General features: G+C 44.1%; 1 protein-coding gene across 1 annotated transcript; it reads left to right on the top strand.

The window, feature by feature from the left end:
- The first annotated feature begins 21,514 nt into the window (after window positions 1–21,514).
- LOC100286200 (uncharacterized) lies at window positions 21,515–24,706 on the top strand. Its single transcript, NM_001159088.2, has 2 exons — window positions 21,515–21,948; window positions 24,164–24,706. Exons 1-2 carry the CDS (start codon window positions 21,653–21,655, stop codon window positions 24,414–24,416), a joined length of 549 nt encoding a protein of 182 aa, NP_001152560.2. The 5' UTR covers window positions 21,515–21,652; the 3' UTR covers window positions 24,417–24,706.
- Window positions 24,707–25,147: the final 441 nt, after the last annotated feature.

Below are 25,147 nucleotides of genomic sequence, written 5' to 3'. Positions count from 1 at the left end.
AGGGTTTTAATAGATATCAATTGGAAATATATTGAGATGCTAGTTTTTGAAAAACGTATACCAATTGAAAATATTATACCAATTTGAAGTATATCAACAACAAGATACCAATTGAAAACTAAAACTAAAGTTTTGAAATTTGTGGTGGTGCGATCCTTTTGCTTTGGGCTAATACTTTCTCCCCCTTTGGCATGAATCACCAAAAACGGAGATTTTTGAGAGCCCTTTTTACTTTCATCTCAATATATTTCCAATTGATATCTATTAAAACCCTCTTGAAGTATATCAACAACAAGATACCAATTGAAAACTAAAACTAAAGTTTTGAAATTTGTGGTGGTGCGGTCATTTTGCTTTGGGCTAATACTTTCTCCCCCTTTGGCATGAATCGCCAAAAATGGAGATTTTTTAGAGCCCTTTTACTTTCTCCTCCATTGGTAAATAAAATATGAGTGAAGATTATACCAATCGAAGAGTGGTGTGGAGTGACGGCGAAAGGTAATTGATACCGATAGAGTGGAGTGGAAGCCTTGTCGTCGCCGAAGACTCCATTTCCCTTTCAATCTATGACTTAGTAGAAATACACTTGAATACATATTAGTCATAGTCTTGGTACACAAATAGTAAGAATGATGCATTTGTACCAAAGTGAAAGAGATGTGATCAAAGGTTTATGCATAAGATTTGAAATTTCTCCCCCTATTTCAAATGCTTTTCCTTTGACTTAACCAAAACTCCCCCTGAATAAAATTCTCCTCTTAGTTTTCAAGAGGGTTTTAATAGATATCAATTGGAAATATATTGAGATGCTAGTTTTTGAAAAACTTATACCAATTGAAAATATTATACCAATTTGAAGTATATCAACAACAAGATACCAATTGAAAACTAAAACTAAAGTTTTGAAATTTGTGGTGGTGCGATCCTTTTGCTTTGGGCTAATACTTTCTCCCCCTTTGGCATGAATCACCAAAAACGGAGATTTTTGAGAGCCCTTTTTACTTTCATCTCAATATATTTCCAATTGATATCTATTAAAACCCTCTTGAAGTATATCAACAACAAGATACCAATTGAAAACTAAAACTAAAGTTTTGAAATTTGTGGTGGTGCGGCCATTTTGCTTTGGGCTAATACTTTCTCCCCCTTTGGCATGAATCGCCAAAAATGGAGATTTTTTAGAGCCCTTTTACTTTCTCCTCCATTGGTAAATAAAATATGAGTGAAGATTATACCAATCGAAGAGTGGTGTGGAGTGACGGCGAAAGGTAATTGATACCGATAGAGTGGAGTGGAAGCCTTGTCGTCGCCGAAGACTCCATTTTCCTTTCAATCTATGACTTAGTAGAAATACACTTGAATACATATTAGTCATAGTCTTGGTACACAAATAGTAAGAATGATGCATTTGTACCAAAGTGAAAGAGATGTGATCAAAGGTATATAAATGAGCTATGTGTGCAAAGTTTCAATCAAAGTTCCGAGAATAAAGAATGTTTAGCTCATTCCTAAGTTTGGTAAAGGTTTTCTCATCTAATGGTTTGGTAAAAATATCGGCTAATTGTTCTTTGGTGCTAACATAAGCAATCTCGATATCCCCCTCTGTTGGTGATCCCTCAAAAATTGATACCGAATGGCTATGTGCTTAGTGCGACTGTGTTCAACGGGATTATCCGCCATGCGGATGGGACTCTCATTATCACATAGGAGAGGGACTTTGCTAAATTTGTAGCCATAGTCCCTGATGGTTTGCCTCATCCAAAGCAATTGCGCGCAACAATGACTTGCGGCAATATACTCGGCTTCGGTGGTAGAAAGAGCTACTGAGTTTTGTTTCTTTGAAGCTCAAGACACCAGGGATCTTACTAGAAACTGACAAGTCCCTGATGTGCTCTTCCTATCAATTTTACACCCTGCCCAATCAGCATCTGAATATCCTATTAAATCAAAGGTGGATCCCTTGGGTTACCAAAGTCCAAACTTAGGTATATAAACTAAATATCTCATGATTCTTTTCACGGCCCTAAGGTGAACTTACTTAGGATCGGCTTGGAACCTTGCACACATGCATACGGAAAGCATAATATCCGGTCGAGATGCACATAGATAGAGTAAAGATCCTATCATCGACCGGTATACCTTTTGATCTACGGATTTACCTCCCGTGTCGAGGTCGAGATGCCCATTGGTTCCCATGGGTGTCTTGATGGGCTTGGCGTCCTTCATTCCAAACTTGGTAAGTATATCTTGAATGTACTTTGTTTGGCTGATGAAAGTGCCTTCTTGGAGTTGCTTGACTTGAAATCCTAGAAAATACTTCAACTCTCCCATCATAGACATCTCGAATTTTTGAATCATGATCCTACTAAACTCTTCACAAGTAGATTTGTTAGTAGACCCAAATATGATATCATCAACATAAATTTGGCATACAAACAAATCATTTGCAATAGTTTTAGTAAAGAGAGTAGGATCGGCTTTTTCGACTTTGAAGCCACTAGTGATAAGAAAATCTCTTAGCCATTCATACCATGCTCTTGGGGCTTGCTTGAGCCCATAAAGTGCCTTTGAGAGTTTGTAAACATGGTTAGGGTACTCACTATCTTCAAAGCCAGGATGTTGCTCAACATAGACCTCTTCCTTGATTGGTCCATTGAGGAAGGCACTTTTCACGTCCATTTGGTAAAGCTTAAATCCATGGTAAGTAGCATAGGAAAGTAATATGCGAATTGACTCAAGCCTAGCTACGGGTGCATAGGTTTCACCGAAATCCCAACCTTCGACTTGTGAATATCCCTTGGCTACAAGTCGGGCTTTGTTCCTTGTCACCACACCATGCTCATCTTGCTTGTTGCAGAATACCCACTTGGTTCCTACAACATTTTGGTTAGGACGTGGAACAAGATGCCATGCCTCATTCCTCGTGAAGTTGTTGAGCTCCTATTGCATTGCCAACACCCAATCTGAATCTCTTAATGCATCCTCTACCCTGTATGGCTCAATAGAGGAAACAAAAGAGTAATGTTCACAAAAATGAGTGACTCGTGATCGAGTTGTAACCCCCTTATGAATATTGCCGAGCATGGAGTTCACAGGGTGATCTCTTTGAATCGCTTGGTGGACTCTTGGGTGAGGCGGTCTTTGACTCTATTCTTCTTGATCATCTTCCTTGTCTTTGTCATGGTCATCTTCCCCTTGATCATTGCCCTCCTCTTGAGGTGGCTCATCTTCTTGATCATCTTCTTCATTGTTTTGAACCTGATCCTCATTTTGAGTTGGTGGAGATGCTTGATTTGAAGATGATGGTTGATCTTGTGCTTGTGGAGGCTCTTCGGATTCCTTAGGACACACATCCCCAATGGACATGTTCCTTAGCGCGACGCACAGAGCCTCTTCATCATCTAGCTCATCAAGATCAACTTGCTCTACTTGAGAGCCATTAGTCTCATCAAACACAATGTCACAAGAAACCTCAACTAATCCAGTGGATTTGTTGAAGACTCTATATGCCCTTGTGTTTGAGTCATAACCAAGTAAAGCCTTCTACAACCTTAGGAGCAAATTTAGATTTTCTACCTCTTTTAACAAGAATAAAGCATTTGCTACCAAAGACTCTAAAATATGAAACATTGGGCTTTTTACCGGTGAGGAGTTCATATGATGTCTTCTTGAGGATTCGGTGAAGGTATAACCGGTTGATGGAGTAGCAGGCGGTGTTAATCGCCTCAGCCCAAAACCTGTCCGGAGTCTTGTACTCATCAAGCATGGTCCTTGCCATGTCCAGCAGAGTTCTATTCTTTCTCTCCACTACACCATTTTGTTGAGGTGTGTAGGGAGAAGACAACTCATGCTTGATGCCCTCATCCTCAAGAAAGCCTTCAATTTGAAAGTTCTTGAACTCTGTCCCGTTGTCGCTTCTTATCTTCTTGATCCTTAATTCGAACTCGTTTTGAGCCCGTCTCAAGAATCCCTTTAAGGTTTCTTGGGTTTGAGATTTTTCCTGCAAAAAGAATACCCAAGTGAAATGAGAATAATCATCCATAATTACAAGACAATACTTACTCCCACTGATGCTTATGTAAGCTATCGGGCCGAATAGATCCATGTGGAGTAGTTCAAGCGGCCTGTCGGTCGTCATGATGTTCTTGTGTGGATGGTGGGTACCAACTTGCTTCCCTGCTTGACATGCGCTACAAACCTTGTCTTTCTCAAAATGAGCATTGGTTAGTCCCAAAATGTGTTCTCCCTTTAGAAGCTTGTGAAGATTCTTCATCCCAACATGGGCTAGTCGGCGATGCCAGAGCCAACCCATATTAGTCTTAGCAATTAAGCAAGTATCGAGTTCAGCTCTATTAAAATCAACTAAGTATAGCTGACCCTCTAATACTCACTTAAATGCTACTGAATCATCACTTCTTCTAAAGACAGTAACACCTATATCCGTAAAAAGACAGTTGTAACCCATTTTGCATAATTGAGAAACTAAAAGCAAGTTGTAATCTAAAGAATCTACAAGAAAAACATTGGAAATGGAATGGTCAGGTGATATAGCAATTTTACCAAGTCCTTTGACCAAACCTTGGTTTCCATCCCCGAATGTGATAGCTCTTTGGGATCTTCGTTTTTCTCGTAGGAGAACATCCTTTTCTCCCCTGTCATGTGGTTTGTGCATCCGCTATCAATGATTCAACTTGAGCCCCCGGATGCATAAACCTACAAAACAAGTTTAGGCCTTTTTCTTAGGTACCCAAACGGTCTTGGGTCCTTTCACATTTGAAACAAGTACCTTGGGTACCCAAACACAAGTCTTGGAGCCCTTGTGTTTGCCCCCAACATATTTGGCAACTACTTTGCCTGATTTGTTAGTTAAAACATAAGATTCATCAAAAGTCTTAAATGAAACATTGGGTTCATTTGATGCAGTAGGAGTTTTCCTTTTAGGCAATTTAACATGGGTTGATTGCCTAGAGCTATAGATGGCCAATAGTGTCGGGCTAATCGGGCCGGCCCAGAGCACGGCACGGCTCGTAGTGCCTGGGCACGGCACGGCTGGAGCCGGGCCCGTGCCGGCACGGCCCGATGGGTAGTGCCGTGCCTGGGCCGAGCACCGGGCACGCTGGGCCGGCACGGGCATGGCCCGATTAGCCCCTAGGCACGGTTAGGCACGATTATGCATGATTGATCCAAGCACGACTAGTTAGCTGTGTGTTGTACTCTTTTTTCCTATCTAGGGTTTTCTTACAAGGGTGAGTTTTTACCTAGATAGGTTTTTAATGAGTCAGCCTTTGCACTAAACAGCTCAATATTAGCTATTTTAGTATGTTTTAACTGTGTTTGTGAATGTCTGACTAAAATTCTGTGGTGTAGTGCTAAACGGGCTAAACGGGCCTACCGTGTCGGCCCGGCACGGCTAAGCAGGCTTAGTGCCGTGCTTGGGCCTGGTCTTAGGCACTAGTGCCGTGCCAGCACGACACGGCTATTAAACGGGTCATGCCCTAACCGTGCCGTGCATGGCCGTGCCCGGGCCGGGCCGCCCATTTGGCTATGTCTATCTAGAGCTAGAAGCCTCATTTTTATACATAAAAGCATGATGTGAAATATTATGAGGTTTCCTAGCATGAATTCTCCTAATCTTATGCTCAGGATAACCAGCAGGATATAAAATGTAACCCTCGTTATCCTGAGCCATGGGAGCCTTACACTTAACAAAATTAGACAATTTCTTGGGGGCATTAAGCTTGACATTGCTTCCCTGTTGGAAACTAATGCCATCCTTAATACCAGGGCGTCTCCCATTATAAAGCATGCTTCTAGCAAATTTAAATTTTTTATTCTCTATCTCATGCTCATTAATTTTAGCAGTTAGTTGAGCTATGTGATCATTTTGTTTTTTTAATTAAAGCTAGGTGATCATGAGTAGCATCAACATTAATATCTCTACATCTCATGCAAATAGAAACATGATCAATAGTGGATGTAGAGGGTTTGCAAGATTTTAATTCATCTATCTTAGATTTTAGCATGGCATATTCATCTCTAAGACATGAAATAGAAACATTGCAAACATTTAAATCCTTAGCCTTACAAATTAATTTATCATTCTCAATCTTAAGGCTACAAATTGATTCATTCAATTTGTCAATCTTAGCATTTAAACTAGCATTATCATTTTTAAGTTTGGCAATTGAATCATCACAAACACTTCTCTTTTCAACCTTAGCGATCAAATTAGTATTTTCAATTCTAAGGTTGGAGATAGTGTCATGGCAAATGCTAAGCTCACTAGTTAATTTTTCACATTTCTCTATTTCCTGTGCATAAGCATTTTTTACTTTAACATGCTTTTTGTTTTCCTTAATGAGGAATTCCTCTTGGATATCCAAGAGTTCATCCTTCTCATGAATGGCACCTATCAATTCATTCAATTTTTCTTTTTGTTGCATGTTTAACTTGGCAAAAAGAGCAATCAAATCATCTTCATCATCACTAGAGCTACCCTCATCACTAGATGTCGTATATTTAGTGGAGGCTCTAGATTTTACCTTCTTCTTTTTGTCGTCCTTTGCCATGAGGCACTTGTGGCCGACGTTGGGGAAGAGGAGGCCCTTGTTGACGGCGATGTTGGCAGCATCCTCGTCTGAGGAGGAGTTAGTGGAGCTCTCGTCGGAGTCCCATTCCCGACACACGTGGGCATCGCCGCCCTTCTTCTTGTAGTACTTCTTCTTTTCCTTCCTCTTTCCCTTCTTGTCGTCGCCCCTGTCACTGTCACTACAAATAGGACATTTTGCAATAAAATGACCGGGCTTACCACACTTGTAGCACACCTTCTTGGAGCGGGGTTTGTAATCCTTCCCCCTCCTTTGCTTGAGGATTTGGCGGAAGCTCCTAATGATGAGCGCCATTTCCTCGTTGTCGAGCTTGGAGGCGTCGATGGGGAGCCTACTGAAGTAGACTCTTCTTTCTTCTCCGTCGCTTTGAATGCGATGGGTTACACCTCGGGTGTGGAGGTGGCGCCTTGCTCGACGATTTGTCTGGAGCCTTTGATCATCAATTCAAAGCTCACAAACTTTCCTATCACTTTCTCGGGAGACATTTGCTTATATCTAGGATCACCACATATTAATTGAACTTGAGTAGGATTACGAAAAACAAGTGATCTTAGAATAACCTTGACCATTTCATGGTCATCCCATTTGGTGCTCTTGAGTTTGCGCACTTGGATGACCAAGGTCTTGAGCCAGTTGTACATGGCTTGTGGCTCCTCTCCTTGGTTGAGGATGAGTCGACCGAGCTCCCCCTCGATCGTCTCTCGCTTGGTGATCTCGGTCACCTCATCCCCTTCGTGTGCGATCTTTAGCACATCCCAAATCTCCTTGGCACTTTTTAGCCCTTGCACCTTGTTATACTCCTCTCGACATAGAGAGGCAAGGAGTATAGTGGTGGCTTGGGAGTCAAAGTGTCGGATTTGGGCGACCTCGTCCGAATCATATCCTTCATCCCCCACGGATGGTACCTGCGCTCTAAACTCAACAATGTCCCAAATGCTTGCATGGAGTGAGGTTAGATGATGCCTCATTTTATCACTCCACATACAATAATCTTCACCGTAAAAAACCAGTGGTTTGCCTAATGGGACGAAAAGTAAAGGAGTGCGTTTAGAAATGCGAGGATAGCGTAGGGGGATCTTACTAAACTTCTTGCGCTCATGGCGCTTAGAAGTGACGGACGGAGCATCGGAGTCGGAGGTGGATGGCGACGAAGAGTCGGTCTCGTAGTAGACCACTTTCTTCATCTTCTTCTTTTTGTCGCCACTCCGATGCAACTTGACGCGAGGAGGTGATTCCTCCCTTCCTTTGGCGCCGGATCCTTCGATGGAGCCTTCCCGTGGCTTGTGGCCATTTCCATCTCCCTCTTGGCGGATCCTCCAGACATCACTTCAAGTGGTTAGACTCTTAATGAAGTATCGGGCTCTGATACCAATTGAAAGTCGCTTAGAGGGGGCTGGATAGGCGGAAACTAAAATTTACAAACTTAAAGCACAACTACAAGCTGGGGTTAGCGTTAGAAATAAATCTGAGTCCGAAAGAGAGGGCGAAAACAAATCAACCAAGAAATAAGGTGGATGACATGATGATTTGTTTTACTGAGGTTCGGTTCTTGAGAACCTAATCCCCGTTGAGGTGGTCACAAAGACCGGGTCTCTTTCAACCCTGAAAGGGAAATAGGCTTACATCTTTTCCTAAATTGATTTTGGTGGTTGAATTGCCCAACACAAATAACTGGACTAACTAGTTTGCTCTAGTCTATAAGTTTTACAGGTGCCAAAGGTTCACAACAAGCCAATAAAAAGACCAAAGATGGGTTCAAATAAAGAGAGCTAAAGACATCCCAAAGGCACCCTGGTCTGGCGCACCGGACTGTCCGGTGTGCCACCGGACAGTGTCCGGTGTGCCAGGGAACTTGACGCTGAACTTGCTACCTTCGGGAAAATGGGAAGTCGCTCCGCTATAATTCACCAAACTGTCCTGTGAAGCACCGGACAATGTCCGGTGACACACCGGACTGTCCGATGTGCTAGCGGAGCAACGGCTACTTCGCACGCAACAGTCGACTGCAACACATTTAATGCGCGCCTGCGCGCGCAGAGGATAGAGCACGCGTAGAAGGCGCACCAGATAGTCTACAGGACCTGTCCGGTGCACCACCGGACAGCCCAGAGGCCCCACCTGTCAGAGCTCCAACGGTCAGAACCCAATGGCCGGCTGACGTGGCTGGCACACCGGACAGTGTCCGGTGGCGCACCGGACTGTCCGGTGCGCCATGCGATAGACAGCCTTCCAACGACCATTTTTGGTGGTTGGGGCTATAAATACCCCAACCACCCCACCATTCATGGCATCCAAGTTTTCCAACTTCCTACACCTTACAAGAGCTATAACATTCAATACAAGACACACCAAAGAGATTAAATCCTCTCCCAAGTCCATAGTTCATTCCAAATCAAATAGTGACTAATGAGAGAGTGACTTGTGTTCATTTGAGCTCTTGCGCTTGGATTGCTTCTTTTTCTCATTCTTTCTTGTGATCAACTCAATTGTAACCGAGGCAAGAGACACCAATTGTGTGGTGGTCCTTGCGGGGACTTTGTGTCCCGTTTGATTGAGAAGAGAAGCTCACTCGGTCTAAGTGACCGTTTGAGAGAGGGAAAGGGTTGAAAGAGACTCGGTCTTTGTGACCATCTCAACGGGGGGTAGGTTTGCAAGAACCGAACCTCGGTAAAACAAATCCTTGTGTCTCACTCCTTATTTGCTTGCGATTTGTTTTTCACCCTCTCTCTCGGACTCGTTCATATTTCTAGCGCTAACCCTGCTTGTAGTTGTTCTTAAGTTTACAAATTTCAGATTCGCCCTATTCACCCCCCCCCCCCTTTAGGCGACTTTTAATTGGTATCAGAGCCCGGTGCTTCATTAGAGCCTAACCGCTCGAAGTAATGTCGGGAGCATCCGCCAAGAGGGAGATCAGGACCGGCGAGAAGCCCGCCACAAGCCATGGGAAGGCTCCATCCGGGGAGTCCGCCAACAAGGTGAAGGGATCCCCTTCACACGACAAGTCGCGTCGGAGCGGTGACAAGAAGAAGAAGATGAGGAAGGTGGTCTACTACGAGACCGACTCTTCGTCGCCATCCACCTCCGGCTCCAACACGCCATCCATAACTTCTAAGCGCCATGAGCGCAAGAAGTTTAGTAAGATCCCCCTACGCTACCCTCGCATTTCGAAACGTACTCCATTACTTTTCGTCCCATTAGGCAAACCACCTATGTTTGATGGTGAAGATTATAATATGTGGAGTGATAAAATGAGGCATCATCTAACCTCACTCCACACTAGCATTTGGGATGTTGTTGAGATTAGAGTACAGGTACCATCACCGGGGGATGAAGACTATGATTCGGATGAGGTCGCCCAAATCCGACACTTCAACTCTCAAGCCACCACTATACTCCTCGCCTCTCTAAGTCGAGAGGAGTATAACAAGGTGCAAGGATTAAAGAGCGCCAAGGAGCTTTGGGACGTACTCAAGACCGCGCACGAAGGAGACGAAGTGACCAAAATCACCAAGCGGGAAACGATCGAGGGGGAGCTCGGTCGCTTTCGGCTTCGCCAAGGGGAGGAGCCACAAGAGATGTACAACCGGCTCAAGACCTTGGTGAACCAAGTGCGCAACCTCGAGAGCAAAAAATGGGATGACCATGAAATGGTCAAGGTTATTCTTAGATCACTCATTTTTCTTAACCCTACGCAAGTTCAATTAATTCGAGGTGATGCTAGATACACGCTAATGTCTCCTGAGGAGGTCATAGGTAAATTTGTGAGCTTTGAGCTAATGATCAAAGGCTCCAAAAAGATCATCGAGCAAGGCGACTCCTCCACGCCCGAAGCACAACCCGTTGCATTCAAAGCAACGGAGGAGAACAAAGAAGATTCTACTCCAAGTAGAATCCCCATCGACGCCTCCAAGCTCTACAATGAGTAGATGGCGCTCATCATCAAGAGCTTCCGTCAAATCCTCAAACAAAGGAAGGGGAAAGATTACAAGCCCCGTTCCAAGAAGGTGTGCTACAAGTGCGGTAAGCCCGGTCATTTCATTGCTAAATGTCCATTATCTAGTGATAGTGACAGGGGCGATGACAAGAAGGGAAAGAGGAGAGAAAAGAAGAGATACTACAAGAAGAAGGGCGGCAATGCCCATGTGTGCCGCGAGTGGGACTCCGACGAGAGCTCCACCGACTCCTCCTCCGACGAGGACGCCGCCAACATCGCCGTCACCAAGGGCCTCCTCTTCCCCAACGTCGGCCACAAGTGCCTCATGGCAAAGGACGACAAAAGGAAGAAGGTAAAATCAAAATCCTCTACTAAATATGCAACCTCTAGTGATGAGGATAACTCTTGTGACGAGGAGGATAATTTGCGCACCCTTTTTGCCAACCTAAACATGCAACAAAAGGAAAAATTAAATGAATTAATTAGTGCTATTCATGAGAAGGATGAACTCTTGGACTCTCAAGAGGACTTCCTAATTAAAGAAAACAAGAAGCATGTTAAGGTTAAGAATGCTTATGCTCTAGAAGTAGAAAAATGTGAAAAATTATCTAGTGAGCTAAGCACTTGTCATGATACTATTGCCAACCTTAAAAATGAAAATGCTAAATTAATTGCTAAGGTTGATTCTAATGTTAGTGATGTTTCAATTCCCAATCTTAGAGATGATAATGTTAGTTTACTTGCTAAGATTGAAGAATTGAATATCTCTCTTGCTAGCCTTAGAAATGATAATGAAAAATTAATTGCTAAAGCTAAGGATTAGATGTTTGCAATGTTACAATTTCCAATCTTAGAAGTGAAAATGACATTTTACATGCTAAGATTGTTGAACTAAAATCTTGCAAACCCTCTACATCTACTATTGAGCATGTTTCCATTTGTACTAGATGTAGAGATATTAATGTTGATGCTATTCATGATCACCTAGTCTTAATTAAGAAACAAAATGATCACATAGCTCAACTTAATGCTAAGATTAATGAGCATGACTTAGAAAATGAAAATTTTAAATTTGCTAGAAGCATGCTCTATAGCGGGAGACGCCCTGGCATCAAGGATGACATTGGCTTCCAAAAGGGAGACAATGTCAAACTTAATGCCCCTCCTAAAAGATTGTCTAACTTTGTTAAGGCCAAGGATCCCATGCCTCAGGATAACGAGGGTTTCATTTTGTACCCTGCCGGTTATCCCGAGCACAAAATTAGGAGAATTCACTCTAGGAAGTCTCACTCTGGCCCTAATCATGCTTTTATGTATAAGGGTGAGACATCTAGCTCTAGGCAATCAACCCGTGTAAAATTGCCTAAAAGGAAAACTCCTATTGCATCAAATGATTCTAACATTTCATTTAAAACTTTTGATGCATCTTATATTTTAACTAACAAATCCGGCAAGGTAGTTGCCAAGTATGTTGGGGGCAAGCACAAGGAGTCAAGGACTTGTGTTTGGGTACCCAAAGTTCTTGTATCTAATGTCAAAGGACCCAAAACCATTTGGGTACCTAAAATCAAGAACTAAATTTGTTTTGTAGGTTTATACATCCGGGGGCTCAAGCTGGATCATCGATAGCAAGTGCACAAACCACATGACAGGGGAGAAGAAGATGTTCTCCTCCTACGAGAAAAACCAAGATCCACAACGAGCTATCACATTTGGGGATGGAAATCAAGGTTTGGTCAAAGGATTGGGTAAAATTACTATATCACCTGACCATTCCATTTCCAATGTTTTTCTTGTAGATTCTTTAGATTATAACTTGCTTTCAGTTTCACAATTATGTAAAATGGGCTACAACTGTCTTTTTACGGATGTAGGTGTTACTGTCTTTAGAAGAAGTGATGATTCAATAGCATTTAAGGGAGTGTTAGAGGGTCAGCTATACTTAGTAGATTTTGATAGAGCTGAACTCGACACTTGCTTAATTGCTAAGACTAACATGGGCTGGCTCTAGCATCACCGACTAGCACATGTTGGAATGAAGAATCTTCACAAGCTTCTAAAGGGAGAACACATTTTGGGACTAATAAATGTTCATTTTGAGAAAAACAGGATTTGTAGCGCATGTCAGGCAGGGAAGCAAGTTGGTGTTCATCATCCACATAAGAACATTATGACGACTGACAGGCCACTCGAGCTCCTACACATGGATCTATTCGGCCCGATAGCTTACATAAGCATCGGCGGGAGTAAGTACTGTCTAGTTATTGTGGATGATTATTCTCGCTTCACTTGGGTGTTCTTTTTGCAGGAAAAATCTCATACCCAAGAGACCTTAAAGGGATTCTTGAGACGGGCTCAAAATGAGTTCGGCTTAAGGATCAAGAAAATAAGAAGCGACAACGGGACGGAGTTCAAGAACTCTCAAATCGAAGGCTTCCTTGAGGAGGAGGGCATCAAGCATGAGTTCTCTTCTCCCTACACACCACAACAAAATGGTGTAGTGGAGAGGAAGAATCGAACTCTATTGGACATGGCAAGGACCATGCTTGATGAGTACAAGACTTCGGATCGGTTTTGGGCCGAGGCGGTCAACACCGCTTGCTACACCATCAACCGGTTATATCTACACCGAATCCTCAAGAAGACATCATACGAACTCCTAACCGGTAAAAAGCCCAATGTTTCATATTTTAGAGTCTTTGGTAGCAAATGCTTTATTCTTGTTAAAAAAGGAAGAAATCTAAATTTGCTCCTAAGGCTGCAGAAGGCTTTTTACTTGGATATGATTCAAACACAAGGGCATATAGAGTCTTTAACAAGTCCTTTGGACTAGTTGAAGTTTCTTGTGACATTGTGTTTGATGAGACTAACGGCTCTCAAGTAGAGCAAGTTGATCTTGATGAATTAGATGATGAAGAGGCTCCGTGCGTCGCGCTAAGGAACATGTCCATTGGGGATGTGTGTCCTGAGGAATCCAACGAGCCACCTCAAGCACAAGATCAACCATCTTCCTCCATGCAAGCATCTCCACCAACTCAAGATGAGGATGAGGCTCAAAATGATGAAGGAGAAGATCAAGAAGTTGAGCCACCCCAAGAGGAGAGCAATGATCAAGGGGGAGATGCTCATGATCAAGATAAGGAAGATGAACAAGTTCCAAGACCGCCACACCCAAGAGTCCACCAAGCAATTCAACGAGATCACCCCGTGAACACCATCCTCGGTGATATTCAAAACGGGGTAACTACTCCATCTCGTGTTGCTCATTTTTGTGAACATTACTCCTTTGTTTCCTCTATTGAGCCACACAGGGTAGAGGAAGCACTACAAGATTCGGATTGGGTGGTGGCGATGCAAGAGGAGCTCAACAACTTCACTAGGAATGAGGTATGGCATTTAGTTCCACGTCCTAACCAAAATGTTGTAGGAACCAAGTGGGTCTTCCGCAACAAGCAAGACGAGCATGGTGTGGTGACAAGGAACAAAGCCCGACTTGTGGCCAAGGGGTATTCACAAGTCGAAGGTTTGGATTTCGGTGAAACCTATGCACCCGTAGCTAGGCTAGAATCAATTCGCATTTTACTTGCCTATGCTACTTACCATGGCTTTAAGATTTATCAAATGGACGTGAAAATTGCCTTCCTCAATGGACCAATCAAGGAAGAGGTCTATGTTGAGCAACCTCCCGACTTTGAAGATAGTGAGTATCCTAATCACATATATAAACTCTCTAAGGCGCTTTATGGGCTCAAGCAAGCCCCAAGAGCATGGTATGAATGCCTAAGAGATTTTCTTATCGCTAATGGCTTCAAAGTCGGAAAGGTCGATCCTACTCTATTTACTAAAACTCTTGAAAATGATTTGTTTATATGCCAAATTTATGTTGATGATATTATATTTGGGTCTACTAGCGAATCTACATGTGAGGAATTTAGTAGGATCATGACACAGAAATTCGAGATGTCTATGATGGGGGAGTTGAAGTACTTCTTGGGATTTCAAGTGAAGCAACTCCAAGAAGGCACCTTCATTAGCCAAACGAAGTATATTCAAGACATTCTAAACAAGTTTGGGATGATGGATGCCAAGCCCATCAAAACACCCATGGGAACAAATGAGCATCTCGACCTCGACACGGGAGGTAAATCCGTAGATCAAAAGGTATACCGGTCGATGATAGGTTCTTTACTCTACTTATGTGCTTCACGACCGGATATAATGCTTTCTGTATGCATGTGTGCAAGATTCCAAGCCGATCCTAAGGAAGCTCACCTTAGGGCTGTAAAACGAATCTTGAGATATTTAGTTTATACTCCTAAGTTTGGGCTTTGGTACCCTCGGGGATCCACGTTTGATTTGATTGGTTATTCGGATGCCGATTGGGCGGGGTGTAAAATTAACAGGAAGAGCACATCGGGGACTTGCCAGTTCTTGGGAAGGTCTCTGGTGTCTTGGGCTTCAAAGAAGCAAAATTCCGTAGCTCTTTCTACCGCCGAAGCCGAGTATATTGCCGTAGGTCATTGTTGCACGCAATTGCTTTGGATGAGGCAAACCCTCAGGGACTATGGTTACAAATTAACCAAGGTTCCTCTTCTATGTGATAATGAGAGTGCAATCCGCATGGCGGATAATCCCGTTGAGCATAGCCGCACTAAACACATAGCCATTCGGTATCATTTCTTAAGTGATCACCAACAAAAGGGGGATATCGAGATTGCATATATTAACACCAAAGAACAATTAGCCGATATCTTTACCAAGCTATTAGATGAACAAACATTTACCAAACTTAGGCATGAGCTAAATATTCTTGATTCTAGGAATTTCTTTTGATGTTTTGCACACATAGCTCATTAATATACCTTTGATCATATCTTTTTTATATGCTATGACTAATGTGTTTTCAAGTGTATTTCAAACCAAGTCATAGATTGAAAGGGAAAAGGAGTCTTCGGCGAAGACAAAGGCTTCCACTCCACTCCATCGAAATTACTCATCCTTCGCCGTCACTCCGCGCCCCTCTCCAACTTTGGTATAATCTTCACTCATATTTTGTTCGCCAAAAGGGGAGAAAGTAATTTCAATTAGGGCTTATATTTCACTTGAGTATCCGTTTTTGGCGATTCATGCCAAAGGGGGAGAAAGTATTAGCCCAAAGCAAGGCCCAAAGCAAAAGGACCGCACCACCACCAATTTTCAAAATTTGAGTTAAGAAAAGTTTTTTGAAATGATGAATTTTTCAATTGGTATCTTATTTTTGATAGAATTTCAAATTGAAACATCCTCTTCAAAAACTAATATCTAAAACCCTCTTGAACACTAAGAGGAGGATTTTATTGAGGTGGAGTTTTGTTTAGTCAAAGGAAAAGCATTTGAAATAGGGGGAGAAAATTTCAAATCTTGAAAATGCTTCTCAAAATCTTATTCATTTACCTTTGAATATTTGCAAAAGGACTTTGAAAAGAATTTACAAAAGAATTTGCAAAAACAAACTGTGGTGCAAGCGTGGTCCAAAATATTAAAATAAAGAAACAATCCATGCATATCTTATAAGAATTTATATTGGTTCAATTCTTAGTAACATTTGCACTTACATTATGCGAACTAGTTCAATTATACACTTCTATATTTGCTTTGGTTTGTGTTGGCATCAATCACCAAAAAGGGGGAGATTGAAAGGGAAATAGGATTACACCTTTTCCTAAATTGATTTTGGTGGTTGAATTGCCCAACACAAATAATTGGACTAACTAGTTTGCTCTAGTCTATAAGTTTTACAGGTGCCAAAGGTTCACAACAAGCCAATAAAAAGACCAAAGATGGGTTCAAATAAAGAGAGCTAAAGACATCCCAAAGGCACCCTGGTCTGGCGCATCGGACTGTCCGGTGCACCAGGGAACTTGACGCTGAACTTGCTACCTTCGGGAAAATGAGAAGCCGCTCCGCTATAATTCACCAGACTGTCTGGTGACTCACCGGACTGTCCGGTGTGCCAGCAGAGCAACGGCTACTTCGCACGCAACAGTCGACTGCAACGCATTTAATGCGCGCCTGCGAGCGCAGAGGACAGAGCACGTGCAGAAGGCGCACCGGACAGTCTACAGGACCTGTCCGGTGCACCACCGGACAACCCAGAGGCCCCACTTGTCAGAGCTCCAACGGTCAGAACCCAACGGCCGGCTGACGTGGCTGGCGCACCGGACAGTGTCCGGTGGCGCATCGGACTGTCCGGTGCGCCATGCGACAAACAGCCTTCCAACGACCACTTTTAGTGGTTGGGGCTATAAATACCCCAACCACCCCACCATTCATGGCATCCAAGTTTTTCAACTTCCTACACCTTACAAGAGCTATAGCATTCAATACAAGACACACCAAAGAGATCAAATCCTCTCCCAAGTCCATAGTTCATTCCAAATCAAATAGTGACTAGTGAGAGAGTGACTTGTGTTCATTTGAGCTCTTGCGCTTGGATTGCTTCTTTTTCTCATTCTTTCTTGTGATCAACTCAATTGTAACCGAGGCAAGAGACACCAATTGTGTGGTGGTCCTTGCAGGGACTTTGTGTCCCGTTTGATTGAGAAGAGAAGCTCACTCGGTCTAAGTGACCGTTTGAGAGAGGGAAAGGGTTGAAAGAGACCCGGTCTTTGTGACCACCTCAACGGGGAGTAGGTTTGCAAGAACCGAACCTCGGTAAAACAAATCCTTGTGTCTCACTCCTTATTTGCTTGCGATTTGTTTTTCACCCTCTCTCTCGGACTCGTTCATATTTCTAACGCTAACCCGGCTTGTAGTTGTTCTTAAGTTTACAATATTCAGATTCGCCCTATTCATCCCCCTCTAGGCGACTTTCAAACCCTTTCCCTCTCTCAAACGGTCACCTAGACCGAGTGAGCTTTCTCCTTAATCAAACAGGTCACTTAGACCCCGCAAGGACCACCACACACTTGGTGTCTCTTGCTTTGATTACAAGTCACTTGAGAATGAGAATGGGAAGAAGAAAGCACGATTGCAAAAGCCAAGCGACAAGAGCGACAAATAACACACGAATCACTTTCTCTCTCAAGTCTTTAATCACTAATGATCACTTGTCTCAATTGTGGAACTTGGAGAGATTGGAATCTTTGACTGTGTCTTGGAATGGATTGCTAGCTCTTGTATTGAATGTGAAGGATTGGAATGCTTGGATGATTTGAATGGAGGTGGTTGGGGTTGTATTTATAGCCCTCAACCACTTCCTAGTCGTTGCTCCTTTTCTGCCGACCGCGGACGATCCGTGCCCCTGGTCCGGACGGTCCGCCCCTGCACATCAACGGCTGAAATCGCAATGGTCAGCAGTAATGGCTATATCAACGGCTATATAGCATTTAATGCGTCGTCAGATGTCAGATAAAGGCAGTCGCGGACGGTCCGGTCGTGCACCCCGGACGGTCCACAAGGACGCTAAAAATACATTTTACTGAACCCGTCACCTTCGTGTTTTTCGGTTCTCCACCGACCGGACGGTCTGCGCCTGAGGCCGGACGGTCCGCGCTTGGTCTCGGACGGTGCTTGCTTTTCCATCGGACGGTCTGTAGTGTAGACTTGTGTTTTTGCATTGGTTCTGTCCGAGGCTCACCCTAGTGTCGCGGACGGTCCGCTGCAAGGGCCCAGACGGTCCGCACTTAGGTGATTTTCCAAAAAGCTTCTCCTGTCCGGAATAATCTACGGTATTCCGGACACTCGACTTTAGAATAGTTGTAGATGAACTTATGCACCTGTGGAATGATCAACTAAACAAATTGGTTAGTCCACAAGGTTTGTGATGGTCGTCAAACAACAAAATCGATTATAGGAAATATTAAGACTATTTCCCTTTCATACTCGATCCTTGGTAAGTGGCTCTATCGGACGAGATCCGAAGGACTGATGGGTTATTCTGATTTAAGTGTGTTGCTGCCTTCAAGGCGTGACTTGGGCACTTAAGCTGGAATAATCTGGGTGGTTCTGCCACAGTGTCGAGCTCCGATAGCAATTGAAAGCCACCTAGAGGGGGGTGGATATACAAAACTTGAAAATTATAAACTTTGAACACAAACTTTGCCTGGGGTTAGAGTTAGAATGAGTAATAATTAAATAAGTGTGTGGAAAAGAGTTCTCCTTGCTATTAGTTGCTCAATCAATGCAGATAACTTTGGGAGCTAACTCAAAGAGATTGCAAGCAAGATAACTTAGAGAGGAGAGGAGGAATCAAATCACAATACAAGATTAGCACAAAAACACAGATGATTTGTTTCCCGAGCTTCGGTTCCAAAGAACCTACTCCACGTTTAGGAGGCTATGTAGGACGGGTCTCTTTCAACCCTTTCCCTCTCTCAAACGGTCACATAGACCGGTTGAGTGCTTCTTCTTAATCTCAAGGGTCACTTAGACCGTGCAAGGATCACCACACAAATAGGTGTTTCTTGCTAGTTTTATAAGTCACTTGAGAGTTTAGAAGGAGATGAAGAAAGCACGATCAAGAAAGCCAAGCAACAAGAGTAACAATAAAAACACAAGATCAAAATCTCTCTAGACTTTCTAGGGCACTAATCACTAATGATCACTAGTCACAATTATGGCACTTGGAAGAGCTTGGGAGCTTTGAATGTGTCTTGGGATGAAATGCTTGCTCTTGTATTGAATGAGGATGAATGAAATGCTTGGATAAAGTGAATGGAGGTGGTTGGGTTGTATTTATAGCCACCAATCACTTCCTACATGTTGCCCACTTTCTGCCAATCACGGACGGTCCGCGCTTCTGGCCCCGCCCATGCACATCAACGGCTGAAATCGCAACAAACAACAGTAACGACTATATCAATGGCTATAAGTGCATTAAATACGTCGTCAGATGTCAGATAAAGCAGTCGTGTACTGTCTGGCCGTGCACACCGGAGAGTCCGCAAGGACACTATAATTCATTTTTTTACCGAACTTGGCACCTTCGGGTTTCTCTTATTTCCAACGGGCGGACGGTCTGCGCCTGAGGCTGGACAGTCTGAGCTTGGTCTCCAACGGTGTTCTTCTCTCCTTCAGACAATCCGTAGTAGAAATGTGAGTTTTGCATATATAGTTTCTGTTCGAGGCTCACCGAGGTGTCGCGGACGGCCTGCCGGAAGGACCCAGACGGTCCGCGCACAGGTGAATTTTCTAAAGAGCTGTTCCTGTCCGGAATAATCTACGGTATTCCGGACAGTCGGCTTAGAGTTGAGATGGTTTGACTTATGCACCTGAGAATTAATCAACTAAGCAAACTAGTTAGTCCATTAGGTTGTGATGGTCATCAATCATCAAAGTCAATTTAGAGAAAATGGTAAAATCCATTTCCCTTTCAGAGACCCATTTGTAGCCGATGTGTTTGGCGCGGGTGGTTCCGTATTAGATTCATGCGAGGGAAAACTAGGGGTAGTAGGTTTCTCATATGAAAGCGCCCATTTTTTAATAGATTCATCTACGTATTCTTATAATAGTTTCCCTCGTTGTTCCATGAAAGCCTCAAAATATGGATCTAGGTACTTACAATGGGAGCCGAAGGCGGAGGTAGGAGAGATGTCATATCGATCTCCCCTTAATGGATGATTTTCTGGTGGCGATCCACCGTGAAGTATGATAAGTACTTTTCTGTTGTCTTTTCTCGTCGTTCCTTGAGTTGTCGCCGCACCTCCTCCTCCTCTTTGTCGCGCCGTTCGACGAGTTGTCGCAGCACCTCCTCCTCCTCGCGCCTTATGATGTCATTGAAGGGATGCTGGTCATTAGCCGGGAGTGCCTCCATGGTCCGCTTGATGATGTTGGTGGTGGAGACGTCGGTGTGATCTTTGGAACCGGCCATCTAGGGGGCTGATTTTTGTTAGGTCTAAACACCCTCGTCCCGAGCACAGTCACCAAAAAGTGTTTTTGGACGCCAAACACTGGAACGAACCACCTGATGGTGCTCTCTATGGAGGCGCGGACGGTCCGTGGCACAGGGCCAGACGGTCCGCGACCTGGGCGCAGGAGTGGATCCTCTCTGCACGCTTCCGGACAGTCCACATCTGGGGCTGGATGGCCCGCGGTGGCGCAGAGGGTCTTCTTCTCCGCGAAGAACCCTAGAACTCGTCCCCGGGAGAGATCCCATCGAGGGGGAAGTTACAAGGTGTTGCTACGGGTCGACAGACCGTCCGGTGCGCCTCTAATCGGCGTAGAGTCGAAGAGAGATTGTTGTGGAAGACTAAACTAGATCTAAACTTAAGGCTAGATTACTCCTACTCACAGGAATTGGAAGAACGATGTAAATAAGGTAAAATTGATAAGTAAATTTGATTGGATCGATTATGGAGGTTCAATCGACCGTAACCTTTCATCTATATAAAGGGAGGAGGTCTGGACCCGTTATAAGTCGGTTATCGAGTTAATCCTGCAGATTTAGCTAACAAATCCTAAAAGAAATTCGGAACCCTAACTGTCCGCATGCCAGTTTCGGTATCCAACCGTGACTAAATCTATACAATTTGGGACATGGTCTAGAAGCCCATTGTAGGTAGAATTCATCATGATAACTGACGAACAGTGTTTGTGCAGCCAAAAGGGGGGGGGGGGAAGAAAAAACACTGTGTTTAACGACCGAACCCCAAGTGAGAACAGACGGCGTCTCCACAGAAGAAAGTATGGATTTAGAACTAACGCGCTGTCGACGTGGTGCGTGTTTAGAAAAGTTATGAAATGTAAAATAGAAATCGAGCGCGGGTGGCAGCGCTGGACAGGCCAGATGCACCAACCACGGCAGAGAAGCGCAACGAGCCAACGCCCGTCCAGTAGCGGCTGCCAGGTGCACCCCACCCGTCTGCCGCATTCGTTAGGTTTTCCCGCATCCGTCCAGTAGGCGCGTACCCACCCCGAAATGCCAAAAAAGCGAAGCTTTGCAGCACTCCACACCGACACCGCGACACGCGACCGCACTGCCTTTAAACTACTCACTCAAGTACCTCCCCGGACTACTAGCTCACACCAGCGGTACCCAGCCCACACCGGCAGATCAGCTGCGAGCTAGTAGACATCGACCGGACCGACCAACAGGAGCAGCAAGCCGGGCTAGCTCGCTCGCTCGCTCGCAATGGCTTCCATCATCGTGCAGGCGGTGGTCATCCTCCTGGACGTCATCGCCTTCGGCCTGGGCGTCGCCGCCGAGCAGCGCCGCAGCCGGGCCACCGTCACCCCGGACGCCGCCAAGGAGTACGACTACTGCGTCTACGACTCCGACATCGCCACGGGCTACGGCGTCGGCGCGCTGCTCCTCCTCGCCGCCGCGCAGGTCGTGCTCATGCTCGCCAGCCGCTGCTTCTGCTGCGGCCGCGGGCTCAAGCCGGGAGGCTCCCGCGCCTGCGCCCTCATCCTCTTCCTCTTCACATGGTAAACAACCAAATCTCCTCCCCTCCCACGGTTGCCTGCTACTGCTCCGGTACTCCCTCTTCACATACATGGAAATAGCCAGCAGAGCTAAGATTTGGTTGGTTGGGTGATCCCTTGCTCCTCTCTCCGAGATCCAAACTCGGGTGGGTAGGATTCTGCTATATCCGTCCCATCGCTGGTCTAGTTCTACGAGCAGATTGAAAAATAGGATCTGCATCGTGGTTTCGCGTCGTTCTCAGCTGCGGGTGCACGGAGCTATCTAAGATCCGTTTTCCGCCGCCTGTTCTTGGTCTGGATCTTGTGCTTTTCAACTGAAATCCTGTGATTGCCAAGCTCTGCAGCTTAGTTTCTAGGCGTAGACAGAAAAGGATGATAGAATGCTATGCACCATCTGTCCATGTGGTGGTGAACTGACTACTGGTTCGCCGCTGTTGCCTCTGCAGGAAGATGCGCATGTTAGTTTTTTTTTCTTTTCCTTTTGAGTCTTATTAGGTGAAGTGTCGCTTGTTTTAGTGGCCGACCGTCACTTTCTTGTCTTAAACTTCAAGCGTCTCACCCAGCGCTTTGCTCTATTGCTTTTGGCGAACGAGTTGTGAGATCCATTCATCAATTAGTAATAATATAATACTAGTACTTTTCTAGTGGCCAGATGCAAATCATTTCTCCCACCTTCTCCAGTTAGCCCCTTGCTGGGTGGGGCTTTTGCTTTCATTACTGAAGCTGCACTAGCGTGGCAATGCTCAGTATTTAAGCTCTGTAACCTCATGCAAGCTAACATCTGCTCTTTACATACAGTTTACTGCCATGTTTCAAGGATTTCAGGCTACAACCCCTCTATAATAATTTAACTAATTATTGGTAGGAGGCTGTTAGTAGTGGCACATGTCTGTCTTAGATCTCTGAAGCTGTTTTAGATATTTATCTTCAGCACCTGTCATAGATCTGCTAGATCTCTACATTGTTTATTGTAGATGTCCAGCTACTCCCACTGTCCTTGTGCCACAAATTGCTTGGTACTGGTCCTTTTATGGGGCTTAGTGTTTGGTAGACTTCGTACTCCTGTGATAGGATGGAGATGTTGAAAGCCCCTTCCATCAAAGTATCGTTTTTGATGATCAGTAATACTCAGAATACAACTTTCACACTAATACAGTCAGCAAGATTAACATTGCGCAATAGTTCGAGATAAATCTATCCATATATAAACTCTAAATATCCACAATTATACACATAGCCAGATTCCTTCAAAACTTGAATGCACACCATTGAAATTTTGGTTATATTTCACTTGAGGGACTAGTAAAAACTACATCTTTATTTGTTCGGGGTAGCTTAGCTAAGCGGTTGGTCAAGGGCTTGCAGTAAAGTAATGAAACCATGTTTGATACCTCGATACATCCATATCTATGCATTGATATTTGTTCACACACGACTTGACTTATGTTAAGATTTTGTGATGAACTGCTAAACCACATTAGTTTTTTCAATAGTCTGTCATTGATTTGTTTCTCTTGAGGTCACCATGTGACTGACATCTCCTAATCAATTCCCAAGTCAACATCAATTAATAGCCTTGCTTTCTGGGTGTCCTTGCCTAGCCAGCGTTCTGGAATCTGGAGGAAGCATCTGCCATAATCTATTCGCAAAAGCCACAGATTGTATTCGGAATCACATGAGTTGTGTGTCTGTGTGTCTCTGGATGCTGCTTGCTTGCTTTCCTTCCTGAAATTGAATTCAATAAAGCCTGAACTAGGAATTGTCGGCTGTCTGAAGTCATCTTCAAGCCGTTATGACATGAGCATATATTTTCGTATTTCATTACCTAAAGATTCGAGATATACTATGGTGTGTTTGGTTTGAGGAGTCAATGTATTCTAGATGAGGTGGTGTATTATTAGTCCATTCCATAAATTTGGTAGAATGAACTTATTCCTTATATTATTACTATTTATTAGCTTATGAGGAATGAAATGGTGATAGATTAACTCATTTTTATTTCACAAACCAAATAAAAAAAGTGAGGAGCGAGAAGATGATGGACTACAACCAAACACGTGATATATTTTCTGGCATATTTTGAATATGTCCAACTGATTTGGATACCTAAAACATCAAGCCAGCGTATCTAATAAAACAAAATCTTATTGTTCAACTAATCTCAACTGCACTTCCCATCCAAATGCTTACCAACAACATGTCTCATTCCCATTGACAGGGTGACCTTCCTCATCGCGGAGGCGTGCCTGCTGGCGGGATCAGTACGCAACGCGTACCACACCCGGTACAGGGGCGTATTCTACGGCGAGTCCCTCTCATGCGAGACGGTGCGGAAGGGCGTCTTCGCTGCTGGCGCGGCATTTACCTTCTTCACGGCCATCCTGGGCGAGGTATACTACCTCAGCTACTCCAAATCCCGAGATGCCGCTGGTGGTGCTGGCTCCAGCATTGGCATGGGCCCTTACAACTAAAGGAGCTTGATCGAGGCAGGCAGGCAGCCCCCGTGTTTTCAACTCTGCTTCGTGGTGGATGAATGCAGTGTTCTTTTTAACATTACCTTAGTAGGGACGGTGTAATTGGTTGTTGGATCCGCGGTTTTTTCCTCTCTCTTTAGGTTCTTGTATGAGGTTACTCGGTTGGGCCGTATACTGTTTGGATTATTGGGCTGGATTCTGGACATGGTATACACGTATTCGTAGTATGCTATGCTGTTTATATGTATGTGAAAGAAATAATAGAAGCGTTGCATCGTCTATCCAAACAGGACTTGGAGTTAAGGTATAGTACAAAGACATTCCTTGGTTATTTACATCTTTGTTAGAGATAGACTATAGTAACCAGCTAGGTTACTCCTAACACGAAGCTATTTTTACGATATGCAGAGGACACAATCCTATTTTTAGATAATGATGTACAAAAAGCTCGTAACATGTAGCTATTGCTTTGTGCTTTCGAACAGATTTCAGCGCTAAAAATAAATTTACACAAAAGTGAGTTGCTCTGCTACCGGGATGCTCAAGATTCCTTAGACACTTCTTTGGAATTGTTTGGTTGCAAAATCGGAGACCTACCTTCAAATTATTTAGGCATACCTATCCACTACAAGAGATTTCAAAACTCTGATGGGAGGAAGATTGAAGAACGAGTGGAGAAGAGGCTTGCTAGTTGGAAAGGAAAACTCATCTCAATTAGAGGTAGTTGA

Source organism: Zea mays, chromosome 7 (genome assembly GCF_902167145.1).
Source record: "Zea mays cultivar B73 chromosome 7, Zm-B73-REFERENCE-NAM-5.0, whole genome shotgun sequence".
Classification (NCBI taxonomy): domain Eukaryota; kingdom Viridiplantae; phylum Streptophyta; class Magnoliopsida; order Poales; family Poaceae; genus Zea; species Zea mays.
This window is presented reverse-complemented; position numbering and strand designations above follow the sequence as displayed.